General features: G+C 39.4%; 1 protein-coding gene across 11 annotated transcripts in view; it reads right to left on the bottom strand.

Annotated features, from left to right (window-relative positions):
• ZMYM2 (zinc finger MYM-type containing 2) overlaps positions 1-18537 on the bottom strand; it is a 150788-nt gene that overhangs the window by 45666 nt on the left and 86585 nt on the right. For 10 of the 11 annotated variants that reach the window (XM_053307147.1, XM_053307146.1, XM_053307154.1 and 7 more), the window contains 3 exons: positions 9261-9411; positions 7471-7586; positions 492-608 (listed from right to left, as the gene is read on the bottom strand). In XM_053307147.1, the coding sequence (XP_053163122.1) occupies positions 492-608; positions 7471-7586; positions 9261-9411 (384 nt within the window). The remainder of the gene's footprint in view (positions 1-491; positions 609-7470; positions 7587-9260; positions 9412-18537) is intronic. The other variant, XM_053307152.1, reaches the window with a different exon arrangement.

The following is an 18537-nucleotide window of genomic DNA, read 5'->3' as shown; positions in this document are numbered from 1 at the left end:
CACCAGGGGCTCATTTGTTTAGGGGCTCATATTTGTTTAGTGATTTTTCAATGGTTTTAAAAATTTAGATTTTTAATTGGTTTGGGGGGGTTATTTTGTTTTTATTCATGTGAACCACCTAGTGCCATCTGGGCTAGGCAGTATACAAATTTAATAAAGATAAGCCTTGGCCTGGACTGGCCTTCCAAGGCTTGTAAAGTGTTGTTGTTGTTGTTAAAAGGTATTTTAATTGGTTTTAAATGGTTTTAATTGTTTTTGAATTGTTTTTATATTGTTTTTAGTACTATGTTTTCAATTGTGTGTTTTTATGTCTTTGTAATAATCAAATCAACAAACAAACAAAAACAAATAAACAAAGTTTTAAAAACAGAGATTTACTATTTTACTTAATATTCATCTAGTAGTGATGCTACTCAGTATTAAACAGCATGTCAACTACTTTTATATTAAAGACAAGAACACTGATCCCCATTTCTGTATCATTTACTTACTTCCCATTCCAGTACTTCAGGCTTGGAGCAGAACGTATTTTTGCAATAATTGCATTTCAACTGAATATCACTTGGAGCCGCAAACTGGCCATTGGCTGAAGACTGGACAGTAAGAGTCTGAAAGATATTTCAAAATACACAGATCGCTGTAAGGGAAGAAGACACACTGCATTTCTGCTTTATTTGTTATAGTGTTAGTGGAAGTGTATATGACAATCAAGCCAGTTTTCTTTGCAGACTATTTCTGCTAATTTCAAACGTTCTATGTAGAATAATTCACAATGTTTTTGATGCTTACTTTTACTATTTATACATCACCCTTAATGTATATAGCATCTCAGAGTTACATAAGCAACCAGCCAGGTGCATGCCCCATGAGTTCACAATATAAAAATTTAAATTGTGGGGTGGGAGAGAGAAGGGCCAAAATGAGTGTGAAGAAGTACAGTTAAATACACTATGGCTTTGTTCCAGTTAGGGAAGGAGGGTTAAGTCAAAGGCTTCATGGGAAAAGGAAGAGAGAAGGTTCAAGAGAAAGCAAGGGAGAATGGTTAGTAACAGGAGAACACCACCAATGCTTTATATTATTTATCAGCAACAGATGCTTAGTATAAAGGCAGACTTAAGAACAGGTTAACCCAAGTGCCTGGCCACACCCATACAGACAAGAGCAAATAAAGGCTGTATTTAAGAGGGGGCGGGGGGAGAAGAATCAAGGAGAAGGTGCTATGTTAGCAGAGAAAACTACTGCAGAAATACCCAACTATTCATATTGGGAAACTGGCAATATCACCAGCATTTTTTCATACAGCTTCCAGTCCCAAACCATTTTATGTTTAGCACAAATCTAGGAGTTCTAACTGGGTGCCACCAAAGCTCAAACTCTGTCCTCAGAACTGAGCACTTGGGTTATTTTGCACAAATCATTTCAAACCAAGTAACTTTGCATCATCTGGAACTAGGGGAAGGGAAGGGAAGGGAAGGGAAGAAACCAGTCACAGAATGGGAAATCTAGTTATCTGTGGGGAAATGAGAGGCTTGAATGTTTGAGCCCAAATACAAGCCATAAGAGCGGAAATAGCATGTTTGCAGGCCAGAGACATTCTGAAGCCTTTTGGAGATGCTCAGGTGCTTCAGACATAACACCAAATCATGGCTGAAGGACCCTAAGGCTTGTTGGTTTGGATGAAATAGTAAACTATAGTTTGCCTCAAAACAGGATTGGAGAAGTGGAATCGCATTGTACAGTCTCGAGAGTCCTTACAGCTCATTCGCCTAATGCCAGACCATGATTTTATTTTATTTTTGAATCATCCCACTGTTTTACTTATCCACAACCATTACAGCTAGCCACATGATACAAAACTGGTATTGAACATTTAAGAGTACAAACTTGCCTGTGACACCTATAGGCTAGTCTGACCCTCATGTTGGAAGTATGCTGGGTAAGATGACCCATTTTAGAAAGAAGTTACACAAGTGCATGCCTGGTTCTTCAGGGAGTCCAGTTTCAGAAAGTAAATAAATACCCTAAATAAATAATACACAGTTTTACTTTCATTCACTTTCTACTGACCTGCCTTCTAGCCCTATGGGTATTGAACCAATATCAAGAGGCATGGATTTGCAAGTATGTCAAAGCATATATGAATTTAGGAGATGCCACTTCTAGCCCTGCATAAGCTAATGGTCTCCAAGATGAAGGCATTATGGAGCATCACAAAACAATATAGGCCCTCTTCTTGGAATACTTCATACTGTATGGGCACTGGTTGTGCACATCTGGTTCAGCACTTTAATATTCACTCTAGTGAATTCTAATGATTCAGGCTCCACACACACACACCCCACACAATAAGTAGTGCTTTCTGCATACTGAGGACATTCCCCAAGATATGCATACTAGATACACCCTAGAAGTTAAGAAACAAAGAAGAAGAAGAAACAGCTGGGCAAGGACCTATACTCATTGACTTCCCAGACACGTGGAATGTCTGTTGAAGCTAAATGTTTAAAAGGGGGTGTGTGGAATCTGGGGAGCATGAAGGGGTATAAATAACTACCTATAGTTTCCTGGAGAAGAATTAAGGTGAGAGGAATGCGGCTCTAGCCTCAGTGACGCAAGCTCTTGTCACATCTAAGCTGGACTACTCCAGTGCACTGTACATGGGACTGCCTTTGAAGTCTGTTTAGAAGCTGCAATATCTTCTATAAATTTATTTCTCCTAGGCATATCCATTGCTAATCCCATGCGTGGCAGCTCTCATGAGAGTTCGCAAGCAGCTGCTGGATTAGCGACGGCGCCAGCGGGCTGGCCCGCTGCTGGGTTGAGGAGGTGCCGGCAGGCCGGCCTGGCCGCAAGGTTGAGGAGGTGCCAGTGGGCCAGCCCGGCCACCAGGCTGAGGAGGCGCCGGCGGGCCGGCCCAGGAGCAGGCGGCAGCAGGAGGAGGGGACGGGCCAGCTTGAAAGCTAGCCAGAAACCACATCTGGGGTGGGGGAAGAAGTGGGCTGGGTGGTCCAGCAGAAGCACAGATGCTCTGTGCCAGGCCCAGCTAGTATTATTTATTTATCCTATTTCTATATCGCCTGATATATACATCTCTAGGCGGTGTACAAAATTTAAAAAATATTTAAGAGTTACAAATTAAAATACATAACAATAAAATCAATATAATAAAATAGATATTAAAACCAGTTTTAAAGTTATTAAAATGCCCAATAGTACAAAATACCCACAGGCAGGGTGCTGGTGAGAGCTGGGCATATGGATCAGATTATGCGTACACTTTACTGACTACACTGGCTGCCAATTCACTTGCCGGCCCACCTCAGTGCTGGCTTTAGCTTTTAAACCCAATAAGGTCTGGGAGCAGCTTATCTCAGGGACTACATGAGATCCCTCTTGGCAGGTACCAGGCCTTTTTGGTGATGCAAGAAGGCAGGTCCCAGGAACAGGGCCTTTTGGTGATGGTGAGACATGCCCCACAGGAAGGTGCATGGCAAGACCCCCTCTTTCACTATTCTTAAGCATGGTCTGAAGACTGTTTTGTTCCACAAAGCCTTTTTTTAATTCTCTGAAGCTCCATTTTGTATCCCAACAGCTGCTTTTAGTGTTGTTCTAAAGTAAGGTTCACTTTGGATTTTTAATATCTGTTTTGTTAGCCACCTTTTGCTGGTCTGTAGGTTGGAAACACAGGATATAAATAACAAAAGGAACTAAATAAAACATATGCCATAAGATTAGAAAGCCCACTTGCTCTGCTCAATATGGGGAGATTTCAGGAAAGCAGAAAAGGGGAAAGGGCACCTTTTTCCTTTCCCTCTCCCTAGTCCCACTATGTAGCAATAAAATGCTGTTTCAGGGCTGGCAGCTGGCTCTGAACCATTAGTGCTATATAGCATAGGGGGGAGATTTCAGGATGGTAGGCTGGTCACTCCTGCTAGGGGCTGTAGATACACTGCAACATGTTGTTTCAAGTCACCACTTTTATTCTATTCAGAACAGTCCACACTCTAGACTATTTTGTTTGTTGCTCTGCCAAATGTTTAGGTGATTGTAATATATTCTGCTTTCCTTACTTGTGTATAGATGACCTTTTCAGTTATGACTTATCATATTTTCCAGCAATAATCCTAGAACAATTTAATCAGAACTACTATTTCTGTGATGGAATGTTTGCCAACTTGAAAAAAGTAATAAAAATGAGTCTTACCTGTTAATTTTCGGCCTATCCAACGAAATGAGGACAGTCTAAATCAGCACCACCCTCCTTTTCACTGCTAAGGACCTAATATATCAAATGGGAGCTGTCTAAATCAGACATATGTAATATATCTATTACATATGCATTGTATATGTAAGACTACCCCCTCCCCACATGAACAGGTTCTGTTCATTCTGTTGAATGATTTGGGTTGATGGCCCCATAACTCCAGTAGTTCAGCTCCATCCTATATCCCTCCAAATGCTAATACAGAGGGTGAGAATGTGTAAGCAAAGCAGCCCACATAAATTGTTAGGAACAGAAAAAAATCTATTCATCTCAAGCTTTTACAGACCAAAAGGTAAGCTAGAAATGTGAATGTCAAAGACAGAATAGCTCAAAAGCAGTCAAGTGGATAACATGCAAGAAAAAGACCAAGGATACAAAATGCAAGAAAAAGACCAAGGATACTATTTTGCTCAGTCTTTGCAAAAAGAATAAGAAAAAAGAGGTATGTCTAGCATAGCTGATAAAGGAAGTAGTTAGGTTTATAATACTAAAAAACAGATGGAGGTCAAGCACATTTTAGCCATTTCAAATGGATTTAAAGTCACCGAAGTCTGAAGGAACTAGCTTAGAAAACAAGCCATCAACAGTACTGTTGAAGATTTTCAAACGTAGGCACAGTCCAAGGTGACGCACAAGAACAGGAGTGCCTGTTTTAAAATACCACCACTAAAGCTATATTCCAATTAATGAAATCACTCTCTATAACAACTTTCCAGGGAGATACATTACCAATTTAAAAGTTGCTATTTATAAACCAATATCAAATTCGGAAGCAAAATTAAATGTTTCTCTCAAACAGCTTGGTCCAAAAAACTTTTTAAAAAACCAAAAACCTTTGGACACAGTAGTGTACTGTATACTTCTCATCTGCAAGCAATCAGTACAACCTAGCCCAAGTTAAACTTTTTGAACATGTACTGATTTCAGTGAGGGTTAACTCAAGACTGAAAATGCCTCTAAACCTGTGACCAAAGGGGGGAAATTCTGTATATATTTAATTCTGAATCTTCCTGAAAGGGTCTTGTTTCACTGCCACCATATATGCTCTCTTAATAAGAACTCACTCTGTTAGGGCCTTCAGCTTTGGTAACGCACGAAGGTAGGTGTGAAGACAGACAGAGACACTCTCCTTGGTTATTTCACACAACAAATAAAAGTTTATTAATTTACAGTTGCGAAGTAGAGTTTCTCTACTTAAATTGGGAAGTTCTCTTGCTTGGTACAAGTTTCTTTTACAGAATGGTACACTTTCATTTACTTCTGGCTTTAACACTTCTGTGAGTCTGGTTTTACACACCCCTTTTTCCTTCAGTTTATGTATTAGAGTTATAACTATATTTAATTTTATAAATATAAAATTGCTGCTTAACTAAGGGGACAAGTCATGCTTACTTCCACAAACAAGACCAGCTCTCCTCCCTATTTATTATTATTTATTTAAAATGTTTATTTTAAAATATTTATACCTCATCCCTCCAGTACATTACTGCTTGGGGTGGCTCACAACACACAAAACAGTTTATAAATTTCACTAAATAATAAATTTAATAATAAAGTTATAAATTTCACCCTATATTTCACTCAGAACCCAACCTGGTTCTCATTACTTCCAGCCCTCTTACTAAGCTGTCTGACAGATGCTTTCACTTTGTGTAGCTTCAGCTTCAACTGACACTAACGCCAACTGATGACTTTGTCATGAACCCTCCTGCCTATTAACACCATCTGGGGAGGTCCAGTTATGGCTACCATGGGCTCGTTTGGTGGCTACCTGGGACCGGGCCTTCACCATGGCTGCCCCAGGGCTCTGGAATACACTCCCTGTCAAAATCAGAGCTTCTCCATCTCTGACTGTTTTTTAAAAAGACCCTTAAGACGCATCTGTTTTCTCAGGCTTTTAATTATAATTAGTTTTATATAATTGTTTAAATCATTTTATCCTGTTTTTATATTTGTTGTATTTTAAGTTGCAGGACATAAAGTGCTTAACTTGGGCTGCATCATCAGGACAAATCAGAATGTTCTTACAATTTCTACTTCATTTACTCAAAGCAAAATTAGTGAAAGGTCAGGGAAGCAATGTTATACACTGAAACATGGATCAAAGGTATTTCCATACAAGATTGTTTGAAAGCAAACACCATGATGTAGAGAAAAGTACAGTTGCTCCCTTAAGTAAAACCTGTGTAAAGCCAGGAACAAGCAATGGGCCACCTGGATGAAGTCTACAAACCGCATTAAAAATCATCCTGTTTATCATTCAAGGGTACATCTCTCTTTCAAATCTGGCAAAGAATATCGTTATTCACAGCTCCGCCACTTGAATGTTAAATCTACTGCAGTAAATACATGGTAAGCCTTGTTAAATACACACATACACTCCAAATATTATAGTATGGACTAAATACCAGGCATTCAATGTTATATGATCTGCTCTAGAAACCAGCAGACAGTTCTGTAGAATGCAATTTTCATCTCTAAAATAAATAGGAATATGTTATTCGTTTCTGAAGGTAGGATAGACATTCTGCTTTTTTATAGCCAAGAAAGGCTCAAAAGTTAATCCTCACACTGGGCTGGTTCTGACAATGCTAAATCATAATCATGTGAATGATTCTTGAAGGGCCCATGGTCTCCCTCTCTCCTGGCTCACCTCGAGTCCCTTCCACCCTGGTTTGAGGCTGTTCTTTCCAAATCAGCAAACAATGTTTTGTGCTTGCTCTAAAAACCAAGACTGGAATTTATTGCTTGATCCTGTTTTTAAGGTAAGCAGAAACTAGAGTTTTCTGGTTTGGACAAGAGAGCTTTGAAACACTTGTGCCCAAATAATTATGGTGTTTGCTTCTATAGGCAATGAGGAAAGTGGGGGAACTGTGTTGCCCATTCCCAATCTCACCACAGACAGATGCTGGTGAGAGGGAGAAGACATCCAAAGAGCACCTAGAAGAGAGCACTCAATATGAAAACCCCTGAACTTTGGAACTTATCTTATATGTCAAGAGTTGTCATAAGGCAAAATACAAAGCTTACTTCTTACACACAGGTGTGGACAATTAGCAGTTTCTATAGGTAAAGAACGGCTTTTAGGAGTGTTTGTCCCCCACCTTGTAGAAGTAGCTAAACAGTTTTTAAATACAAACATACTAGAGTACCTAACAGCCATGCACAGAAAAATATCCAGGAAGAGATTTAACGCAACAGCTAACCTGAAATTTAGCTACACAACCGGAACTGCAAAAGGTGTACAGTATTCCATCAGGCATTGTGGCTTGATACTGAGGTAAAGAGTTGCGCTTACAAAAGTGGCAAACAATTCCCATACCTAAAAGAAAAATGTAGTTTACAAAGAAAATAAATGCAAATGAACAAGGTTATGTATGAAAAGTTGGCATTTTTCTTTAAAAGGTTTATCAGCGTGAAATTATATTTAATAGGCTTGGGCATTTAACTGGTCAAAAAAGATTTGATCAACTGACCAGTCAAATAATGATTAAGTGTTGTTAAAACATTTACTTTAATTATCCACAGGTTTAATATTTATTTATGCTAAATGACAAAATTAGTTAATAAAAACAATTGGTTAACCTATTACAAAACAAACTTCTGAAAAATTATAATGAATTCAACGTAAGAATGAAATATCTATAAAAGTGAACTGTTTTTCTCACTTGCATTTATCCTGGTGGTTTTCATTAGCAGTTTACATTAGCAACTTGTTTAGAAAAAAGCAAAAGCAAAGTAACAGCAACTGTTAAAAACAAAATTTTATAGGCCTTTAATTAAGTAGACAAGAGGCCAATTCTTCAAGTCTCACGATTTCATGGTGTGTTTGACTGAGGTCAAACAACAGACAGTCAGCTGACAATATTTGGTCAGTTTATCCATGTACTAACCCTAATATTTAGATTTCCAAATAAAAGTTACTGTAACATTACACTCTTTCCCACTTAAGTAAAGCCTCATTAGCTTGAAGTATAATGCTTCTATGGGGCTATCAAAATTTACTTTGATAATTCTATCTTTTCAAATTTATACATTGATTCATTCCAGTGTTCTTCACTGTAAGGTCCAGGGGCCAGTTGTGGCCCACACCAACCCTAAGTGCAGCCCCCTAACTTATTGGTTTTTTGGCCCGCGTGAAGCTTTGGCCAAAGCTGAATACTCTGCACAGTCTCCTTCCCCCACCTAGCATCACGTGGAGACGACCAGTCTCACCATGAAGTGCTGCACTTTGCCCAGAGTTGGTGGGTTCCTTTAAGGGAAGCAAAGCCTTCTTGAACCCCTGCACCATCTTGGAAGCTGTGTGCATGGAATGCTGGAAAGTGCAGTGCTCCAGGTTTCCAGCTGTCCAGCAGTGTCCCCCAACTCCCAGTTTTCTATGAAAAACTATGGGAAATTTTTATTTTTACAGAAGAGCCACAAAATGGCTCCGTTTAGCAAAATGGTGGCCAGTAATGACCTCAGAGGTCATTTCCAGCTACCCAGGAACCACTGATAGGTGAATTTTGAGCAATTTTTAACATGTGTATAACGAGGTCAGGTCTATATAGCCCAACCGTGGATACATGAAACTGCAGTTGCTGGGATAACAGATAATGAGGGCCACCTGTATATCAATACAGATTTTAATGTAGTTGGTTAAGGGGTTTTCTTCTCTGATAGTTGCTCTAGCAATATTCTTTTCCTATCACAAAACATAAGGCTCACAATGCTAGAAAGCATTCAGGGCAACACCCTGAATTAAGGACCCAATTAAAAATAATTAACTTGTAGCTGAACAGAGCATTGGCTGAAATATTAAAGATCTAGAAGGCATAACGCTTTATTGGGCTCATACGCACAGATAAGCATAGTTGAGATATTTTATATTCTAAATATAGTTTGGGCATAAACTATTTTCAGAAGGCTATCAGATAGAAACAAGTGAGATAGTACTCCCCTACTTAGAATTGTTTTATTATCATTGATGGAAAAACACATCACCCTTTTCACTTACTTTGTGATTTTGCATATTTTGATTTGTGTGTGTTCATGCATGCGGTTGAGCAGTATGGCTCCATATATCCATTAGGTCCTATGCACTGTGTCATGTCAAAAAACCTGCACTGAGCTTTGCAACCAGTACAAGCTGTTAATTTGCCATATTTCTAAAAAGCAAATAAAAAAGCAAAAATTGCATTAGTTATGACTGATTCAGATTACTACAACAGGCATACAGGAATCTTCTAATGTCCTCTCCCAAATGCAAGGCGATCACACAGTTGAGCCTTACGCACATGTACCTTAAAAAGTGTTCAATAAATTTGAAAAGGCTCATTTGTGCTATTTTTACCCCTCAGTTTTAAGACTGGGCCCCAGAGCATAATCCCCAGTAAAGGAAATAATATATTTCTGCCTGGTGGCTGGGTGCATTCCCACTTCCATGCTGGACGCTGTATTCCAATTTCCCCAAAATTCCAATTTGGGCTCAGGCGGGTCTCTTTTGTGGGCATTTAAAGAAATATAGGTTTTTAAACATCACGAGCATGACATAATTTAAATCTTAGTAGGTGAGCAAAGATTAATTGCCAAATTGAGTAATTTGTCCTAAACGTAAAAATAAAAGATATGAGCATAGAAAAGAACAGAGACAAATAAGGATTATATTTCCTGCAACGCCACCACAGTATATGCTGTTAAACATGAAACAGCTTTGTGTGCTTCACCTCAATGAAAAAGTATGCGGGGTGCAGAGAACGCTTATAATTCTACTTGTTAGTTCTTCTTGTATTTAAACCTTAAACACATTGTCTAGAAACTCTTGCCTCAAAGGGGAAAAAAATTAAATCCATTGTTTCCCCTTGCTAGTGAAACTCTGACATTACAGTTTTGGCTCCAACCAAATAGAAACACCTTTCAGTTTCATCTGTGTTACTTGGAAATATAAAGTCTGAAGCATCCAGTTTGATTCAATATGTATGCCAACCATGTCTCAGCAAACACACGGAAGTATTTCCTCAACAACTAATCGCAAAGAATTCTGGGAAAGCAACTTACGCTTTCAACCCAGTAAGATCCACCATGGGGACAAATGGCAAGTCCTGAGGAAAAGGTTGGAAATGGATTAAGTTGTGAATAAGCCCTAAGTAAGATCAGGAGTTTGTAGAAGGTGCAGTATAAAATGCCAGTTGGTTTCTTGCAGGGGAGGCCATGATCTGTCTTCATGCTAGATAAGCACACTAAGTAGTATACTGAGCATGGATGGTGCTTCTCATAGGATCAAATGCCTAATGAACAAGGAATGGGCAAGTAAATGTTTATTATGCTGAAAATGATTAAAGTAACACACTTTTAGTTTATTTAGGATAACAGCATCCCTGATGCTCACATGTTCATGACAATAACTATCAATAATTTTTAAGTTCATTAAAAAGTACCAGTATGCCTGAACACTATCTCATTGTCAATTAAGCTTCCTTAAGGGGTTGTACATCACTCCACTGGTACAAAACCAGGTAGTCTGAGCAATAGTGGATGGAAGCCACCTGTAGGCTGGCCACCTGTTCCTTATTTCAAGGAACTGTTCCTTATTTCAAGGAACTGTTCCTTATTTCAAGGAACTGTTCCTTATTTAAGAGTAAAATCTGTTCCTTTTCAGGTTAATAAGAAACACAATGCATTTCTTTGGCCTTGGGGCTAATAAAGTACTGCTAATAACCGCTCTGGGGACTTCGGACAAAGGGCAGTATATAAATACAATGTTCTGACATGTGTGCTCCTTGTTTTGGAGCTCTTCAGGTGGCAAGTCTAGCACAGTGTTTCTCAGCCACCGGTCTACGGACCGGTGCCAGTCCGCAAGGTGTTGGGTACCAGTCTGTGAGGCATCACTAATAAAAATCACCCGCGCAAAAAAAACCAGTTTGGGGCCGGCAGGGGTCAGTGGGAGCTCTCCGGAGTTGGTAACATTCATTTCACTTCCTGGTAACATTCATTTCACTTCCTCGAAATGAACATTATCCAGTAGTGAGGGCTGCCTGGAAATGAGCTCTGGAGAGCTGCCTGAAATTGTTTTTTGCGGGGTGCCTGGGGGTGGGGGTGGGTGCGAGGGGGGTGACTCCCTTACTAACTGCTGGTCCGGGAAACTGTGCACAAATAATGTACCAGTCCACGACTCCAAAAACACTGAGAAACACTGGTCTATTGCATACATTAAAAAATCATTTTTAAAAAAAACTGACTGAGGTCACAGAGATCCACTATGAGCATGGAAAGCATTGGCTAAGTCCAGATGTAATGCAAAACCACAATTTACACTAACTACAGTGAAGAAGCCAGACCATGGTTTAAGCTTCTAGACATACAAACAGCAGAGCATGGCTTCAGGCTGCTTGTCTCCATTTTTGCATCTATTCAGGACTCAGCTTCATTACTGTCTCCCTGGTGCAGCAGCCTCTTGAGATAGCGTCACTCCCATTTCTGTGGTGCAACAGCCCCCTTAAGGTGGAGCAATAACCCAAACTGTGGATTGTCAGTGGTCTGAATCCAGACACAATTTTGCAGATAGCAGATTTGCTAATCCCAACCCGCCCCTGCCCCCCAAACCTATGGGTTGTGGACAGGTTTTGTTTCAGATATTAAAAGAAGCCATCGTTTCATCTTGCATCCAATTCCAGCCATTATATTACATATAAGAGAAAAAAGGGTTTCATAGTTTGCTTCATTGTTTTATTGTGAAGTTGGGCATACTGCTAACCGGACAGAGAGACCCCTTTCAATCAAAGTGGTGATTCCTTTTATATTTAGTAGGGCGAGAACAACTGTCTCTATCCAGTGCCAGCAGAGTATCATTTTGGTTGCTGTCGCTGGTATCTACCTTGGGAGTCCTTTGGGAACAGGGAACCTCCTTTTCCTTCATCTCTTTAAAACTGTTTGAGAACTTTTCCAATGAAAAGTGTTGTATCAATAATACTGTTGCTCTCACAGCCCAGAAGTTAAAATTTCCTTCACATCACATATCAGGTGAACTAGACAACTATCTTATCAGTATCTGCTTGTTTGCTCTGGTGAAGGGTTATACTTGTACTAACTAAAAACGAAGTTACAATCCTCCAGCTGTTGAACTCCCATCATCTCTGACTAATGGCCACTGGGACAGAGAATGCTGGGAGTTGCAGTCCAATCACAGTAGGAGGGCAAAAGTTGTGCAGCCCTGTTATACAACTAAACCAGAGCCTCCTTGACAGAGTGTTATATTCCATTTATCTGATCCATTAGAATAAGACACAATACACTGTTGTCCTAGGCATTGGGGAAGAATGGAGGACACTCATCCTGGCCAACATCCCGACTACATTTATTTACTTATTTATTACATTTCTATACCGCCCAAAACGCATGTTCTCTGGGCAGTTTACAAAATTTACTAGAGGAAATCTATTGAAAATTTAGTGTTCCTTTAGCCAGTAACACCTGAGTAGTACTACTTACTTTGGATGCCATCCACTATCTTTTAATCGTGGCTCTCATAGCCAAGCTATTTCAAGATCTGACATGAGCTGGATTCCTTTTAGGAGTGGGACACTACCCTCAAGATGCCATTTACTAGTTTTGGTTGGCTGTCCAAGGATGTGTAGTATGGTGCCATCAGTACACCATCAGTAGCTGTTTTGAAACATCTTTATTGGTTACCAGTCTTCAGGCCTAATTCAGGGTGCAGTTTTTGATACTTGGATCCCTGAATGATCTGGGTCGCACTATCTCAGGAAACATCTCCTTGCCAGCGAAGTACCATCCCATTAAGATCCACTAATACAATACTGACTTGAATACCAGTGACATCAGGCTGCTGTCAAAGGAGCAGAGTTGGTGTGGTGACTCAAGAACAATGGAATTCTGCCTCCTTTGCGAGTTCAGAGGACCTGTGCCTTGCTATTTTCCAGAGAGCAGTGAAACATTTGTTTAGTCATCCTTTTTAAAAAATAAGTGAGACACTTTTTTTTAAAGTTAGTAAAGTTGAAGGGCTTCTTTTTAATTTTTATCCTACCTTTGTTTATTACTTGCGGTGGTTTTCAACATCACCAGTTTTAATGGTAATTAGCTTTAATTTTATGTAGACCACTTTGGTAACTGTCTGTGAAAGGTGGCCTAGAAATACAGTAAATATAAATTCAGATACCTAGTGTAAGGATTTGAGGATGACAGAATCACATGATCAGATAAAGATTTTTTTTTTAAAATTAGTAGCAGAGTTCTTGATAGAAGCAAGAGGACAGACACTTAAGGAATGCAAAAGTAGTGTTTCTCAAGCATCCAGGAGTGCAACTTTTATCTATAAAAGTTGCAAAAAGAGCATGCACAACACTATTAACTGCTCCTATTTCTGATTGCTAGTGAAAATATGGATGCATAAAGGCCTAGCTACATGTTACAAGCATCCAGTGTCTGCTTTTTCTAAGCAAATCTATTTTTCCATATGTGAATGAACAGACCTTAGAAACACTGGCAGACATCCACGCAAATGTTGCATATGCCAAAAAATATTCTCAGTACAGAACGGGGAGACCATCTCCTCTTCCCTCTGCAGCCCACTCTGTCTCCCAAAAATGCGTCCTATATTTTTGGGAGACACAGTGGGCTGCGGAGGAATGGAGCGATTGTGAAAAATCCCTCCTTCCCATGTGGAATATTTTTGGCATGCAGAATATTAGTCTGGATGTCAAATATAAATAAATAAATAAATAAATAAATAAATAAATAAATAAGTCATTAAATGGCTCTCTTATCTAGTTCTTGAATCTGTATAAAAGCTTTTGTATTGACTTGCCCAATGTTAATGGTTATGTGGATACAGAAGCATTAAAGTGGCACAGACCAATACTAAGGTTTTTCGCCACATCAAGAAATTGGTAAGATCCATTGAACCACCATAATGGATATTATAGGAAGTCTCAAAATTCATGTTTCAAGCATACCCAACACCTTCTGAAAGATGTAGCACAAATACAAGACAATTATATGAAATATACTTTACTAGAATATTCAGAGTTTAGTTAGATGCAACATTAAATGCATTAAATTCCCAACTCAGACAGAAGAGCCTCTGAAAGCAGAAGAATTAGCACTGGTAGGAGGATTCAAGGAGAGTGTTGCTTACTTGAACTAGCAAAGGATAAATGTGATAATACTAGGGTGACAGTATGGGTAGGGAAAAGACTTATAAGTGGAATATGAATTATTACTTTGGAAACTAATGCTCAGTCATGCACTGTTTTATGTTCAGAAGTCACCAATGTGAAGAAGAGCATGACATGAACTCAAGCAAAAGCTAATGTTCTCCTACAATTGTCATGAGATCCTCCCAAAGATAGCAACAAGACCTCAGCACCCAGCAAGCTACATATATCAAGTAAATCAGCACATTCCTTTTTTACCTATGGCACATTGCTTCTTGTGCCACACGAGGAATGAGCAAATATTAAAGTAGTAACTTGTCTGTGCTACAAGCTTATTAAGGCTGGGCTCAGATACAATCTAAATATTACTAGTACAAGCCATGGACTTGTATGTGTCCCCCTCCATATGCAAAGGGGGAAACCAGCTGCTTCCATTCCTTGTTTAAAATTGGGATGTGTGATTGTGTACCAACCCAGCAAATCCTGGTTTGTTTTAAGCAGAGTTTGTGAACATGTCAGAATATTGAACCAGGATCAGATCCCAGTTAAATATCCTTTTGTATAAAACATAAATTCATAATTAATTCTTACAGATAAATTCATCGAAGACAGGTCCATCGGTGGCTACTAGTCTGAGGACTATAGGCCATCTCCAGCCTCAAAGGCCTCTAAATACCTGTTGCAGGGGAGTAACAGTAGGAGGGAGGGCATGCCTTCAGCTCTTGCCTTTGGGCTCCCAGAGACATCTGGTGGGCCACTGTGTGAAACAGGATGCTGGACTAGATAGGCCTTGAACTGATCCAGCAGGACTTTTCTTATGTTTTTAATCCTGGTTTTAAAACAAAATTTCCACTCCTAGCCTACAAAAGCGAGGGAGAAGCATTGTAGCCCAAGACTTGTGCTCATAAAGTTAAGCTATGGTTTAGTTTTATGCCTGAACCCAGCCCAAGTTTTCCTTCCTTCAATGCTTTACATTTCATTGGCTTAACAAAAGCACATACAGAAAGAGGCCACTTTTTAGAAAGCCTGTGAGTAAGTAACTCAAGTTTCCATGCTTGGCACTATATAATTGCCACGACTCCCTGAAAAGGATAGGTGGCATATGCGCCAACAATCAAAATATCAGCAAAGAAAATAAATGTGGTGCTCTAAAATATAAGCCAAAGAGAAAGCAAGTGATAAATCAGTTAGGCTGAGCTAGTAAATGCACATGTGGCTGGTAATGCAACCAAACCAATTTTTTAACACAAGAAATCTTTATGAGCCACCCACAGCCAGGAGATCAAAATCTAGTGAGGCACTGCCATCTTCTTCCATTTATAGTCCCCAGTGCTGCTTCATGTGTTACTCTACCAGATAAAGGTATTAATTTTTGTGTTAAAACCACCACATACACTGCAAAGTATGAATGAAAGAGCAGCACGTTGTGCTCTTTCCAAGCACAAAACTGGGGATATTCACATCAGATTCCCGATACATGAATGGATCACCAATGTTAAGTAACAGAGCAAATTCTCTAAAGTGATCCATTCATGTACATCTCATTTCTGATATACTAATGTACCCAGAAAAATAATCAGTCAACCAGCTCTTAGATGATAATGGGTATCAGATACAGTGACAAGCAATGTTAACTGATCTCTCATATTCTAAGCTATACAGCAACAGCACAATATGGACAAATTCAGGAATCCACTCAGAGTGATTCAAACGATTAGGCAACATGTTTTCTGTTATGATAATGCATTCAAACACACTCGCCTGCTATTCTATAGGACACAACATACTGAATTATCTTTACAGATCCACTTCTCTGGCTCATGCAACTCCTGGATTCCTTGGATGGTTTGCCCCTCCAAACCAGCACCTTAATAACTTAGTAATGATTATCTCAAAGCTTAAGATACCATTTTGATCTTTCCTTTATTTTTTCACTCCATGTTTAGACAATCTATATCGGAGAACTGAAGCAGTCTGTTCTGTCCACATGCTTCTCCTTTATATTTTATAGGCAACATCAACCGGGAAACTACACTTTAGCCCTAGGTTAAGGGCAGGCATATCCTTCCATCCACCTTTTCCAGGCACAGTTCATTCCTGAGGAGCAGGGCCAATAGCATCAACTGGGAAGGCCGAGAGCAGTTTTTTGCTCAGAACCATTTTTTATGACCAGACTGTCTTTGCATTTTGAAAGAGAAAGATAGATCCAGCTAACTTTCTAGGGTTGCCGGATTCCATACAGGATTCCCGTACCTTTAAACAGCTGTAGAAGAAAGAGGGCTGACAGCTGCCGTTTCTTCAATAACTGAGGAGTAGGGCGGTAGCGATGAGATGTACACCTGCCATGTTCCACCTTTCTGTTCAAATATCAAACAAGCAAGAGTCCTGCCTCATGAATCGGACAGTCCTTGATGTTTCAATTATGGTTTAGCTCTGCTTTCAGCCTCCTCACCGTAGCCAATGACCACAAGTAAAAATGAATGGCTTATACTACTCATGCCATCCTAAGTTACATTTATTTTATTTACTTGTTTTATTTCATAGCTTTTTAAAACATTGTTTTCATTAATTTCTTATTAACCTGTGATTTTGCTTGTGTTTTGTTACTTGTGTTTTTCCTTCATATTACCATATTTTTATACTAGTGAACTCTGACTTAAAATTTAACTTTAGTACTAAATGTGACCAGTCTCTTGATACAAACTCAGATGTATTACCAATTTCCTTTTCAAATAAAATTCTTAAATCAAGATTCTCTCCTTGACATCTACAGCTAAAAGGATCTCGGCAGCAGAGCTAGGAAAGACCTCTAAGTTGCTTCTAGACAGTACTCAGCTACCTGGACCAATGGTCTGATTTCATATAAGGCAATTTCTCCATCTATTTGTAGATTGGCATACTCTGAGGCAGTCCATGAGACCACTCTGAATATAAAGTGAAGTACTTGACAACCTTCCAAAAGCAGAGTGTCACCAGGAAAATGTCATTCAGCTACTTTTTGCACTCTCTTTACTTGCAATGAGACAATGCCAGCAAGTATGTTACTAGGTTTGCACATGTTCCATGTCAAGACAATTGTCACCAGTTCTAAATAAGTGCAAACCTACTGGCCATCTAGTAATGCTTCCCTTCTCTTTGTCCATTCCAATACAGTTGGTGTCAAAGCACAGAAAGAATGGTTTTGTTCAGGAGCTCTTCAAGTCTTCCCCATCTGACCATCATAATTTAAGCAAATAGGACAGTCTGCAAAGAAAACTTGTGTCTTAAACAGAGATGTGGGTTTTCCAGAAAAGTTTCCCATGCAAAGTACCACCACTTCACTTGCATAAAATTTGCATTATTCCCCAACCCCCCAAATTATACCCATGTTGCTGGTGCCCTAGATTGTAATCCAATTTGGCTTGTTATATTTAAGTGGGAAGCGGGGGGGGGGGGAGAGACACCTCCACCATATTAATTTCCCACACTGTATCTCAAAAGTTTTTCAAATAGCCAATTAGCTGAACTGAAATATTTGGCAGAGGCTGAGATCCAGAAAGACGCTTCATGTGCTTTGTTACAGTATCACATTTAAATTCAAAGCTTTTGTGGAAAGAATTTTTTTAAATTTGAATACTCAATAAATCAATGGCAAATGTACCCTCTGACATGTTTCCTAGGGACAATCACCTGAAAAATATTAATTAAAACTTTGAAATTGCTGAACTTGCCTAATATTGCATTGGCATCCATTCATTGTTACCAATTAATTTTATGAAATAATGCTGGAGATCCAGATTAGCACAGCACACGTACAGCAGTCTGAGGTCCAGACCACTGTGCTTTTGCTTGAGCAGGGGAAGGGGCAGTTTTTGCCATTCTTCCCTTCTTCTAACGCCCACTATGCATCACCAAAATAGGTCTCTGAGAGAAGGGAAGACTGGCAAAAGTCACTCCTTCGCCTGCTCATGTGACAGTGTTGTGGTAGTCTATAACTCACATGTGTAATGCTTGTCTGGATGTCAGCCAATGACATTTTAGAAATGGAAAAATTTCCACAGAAAAATAAAGCAAGAGAAAGTTTCCCATGGAAAATTCTCCACCCCACATCCCTGATTTAGAACATAAAGTTTCAAGAATTGC

The sequence above is a fragment of the Hemicordylus capensis genome, chromosome 3, assembly GCF_027244095.1.
Source record: "Hemicordylus capensis ecotype Gifberg chromosome 3, rHemCap1.1.pri, whole genome shotgun sequence".
NCBI classification, from domain to species: domain Eukaryota; kingdom Metazoa; phylum Chordata; class Lepidosauria; order Squamata; family Cordylidae; genus Hemicordylus; species Hemicordylus capensis.
Note: the sequence above shows the minus strand (reverse complement) of the source record. Positions and strands in the feature narration are given on the sequence as shown.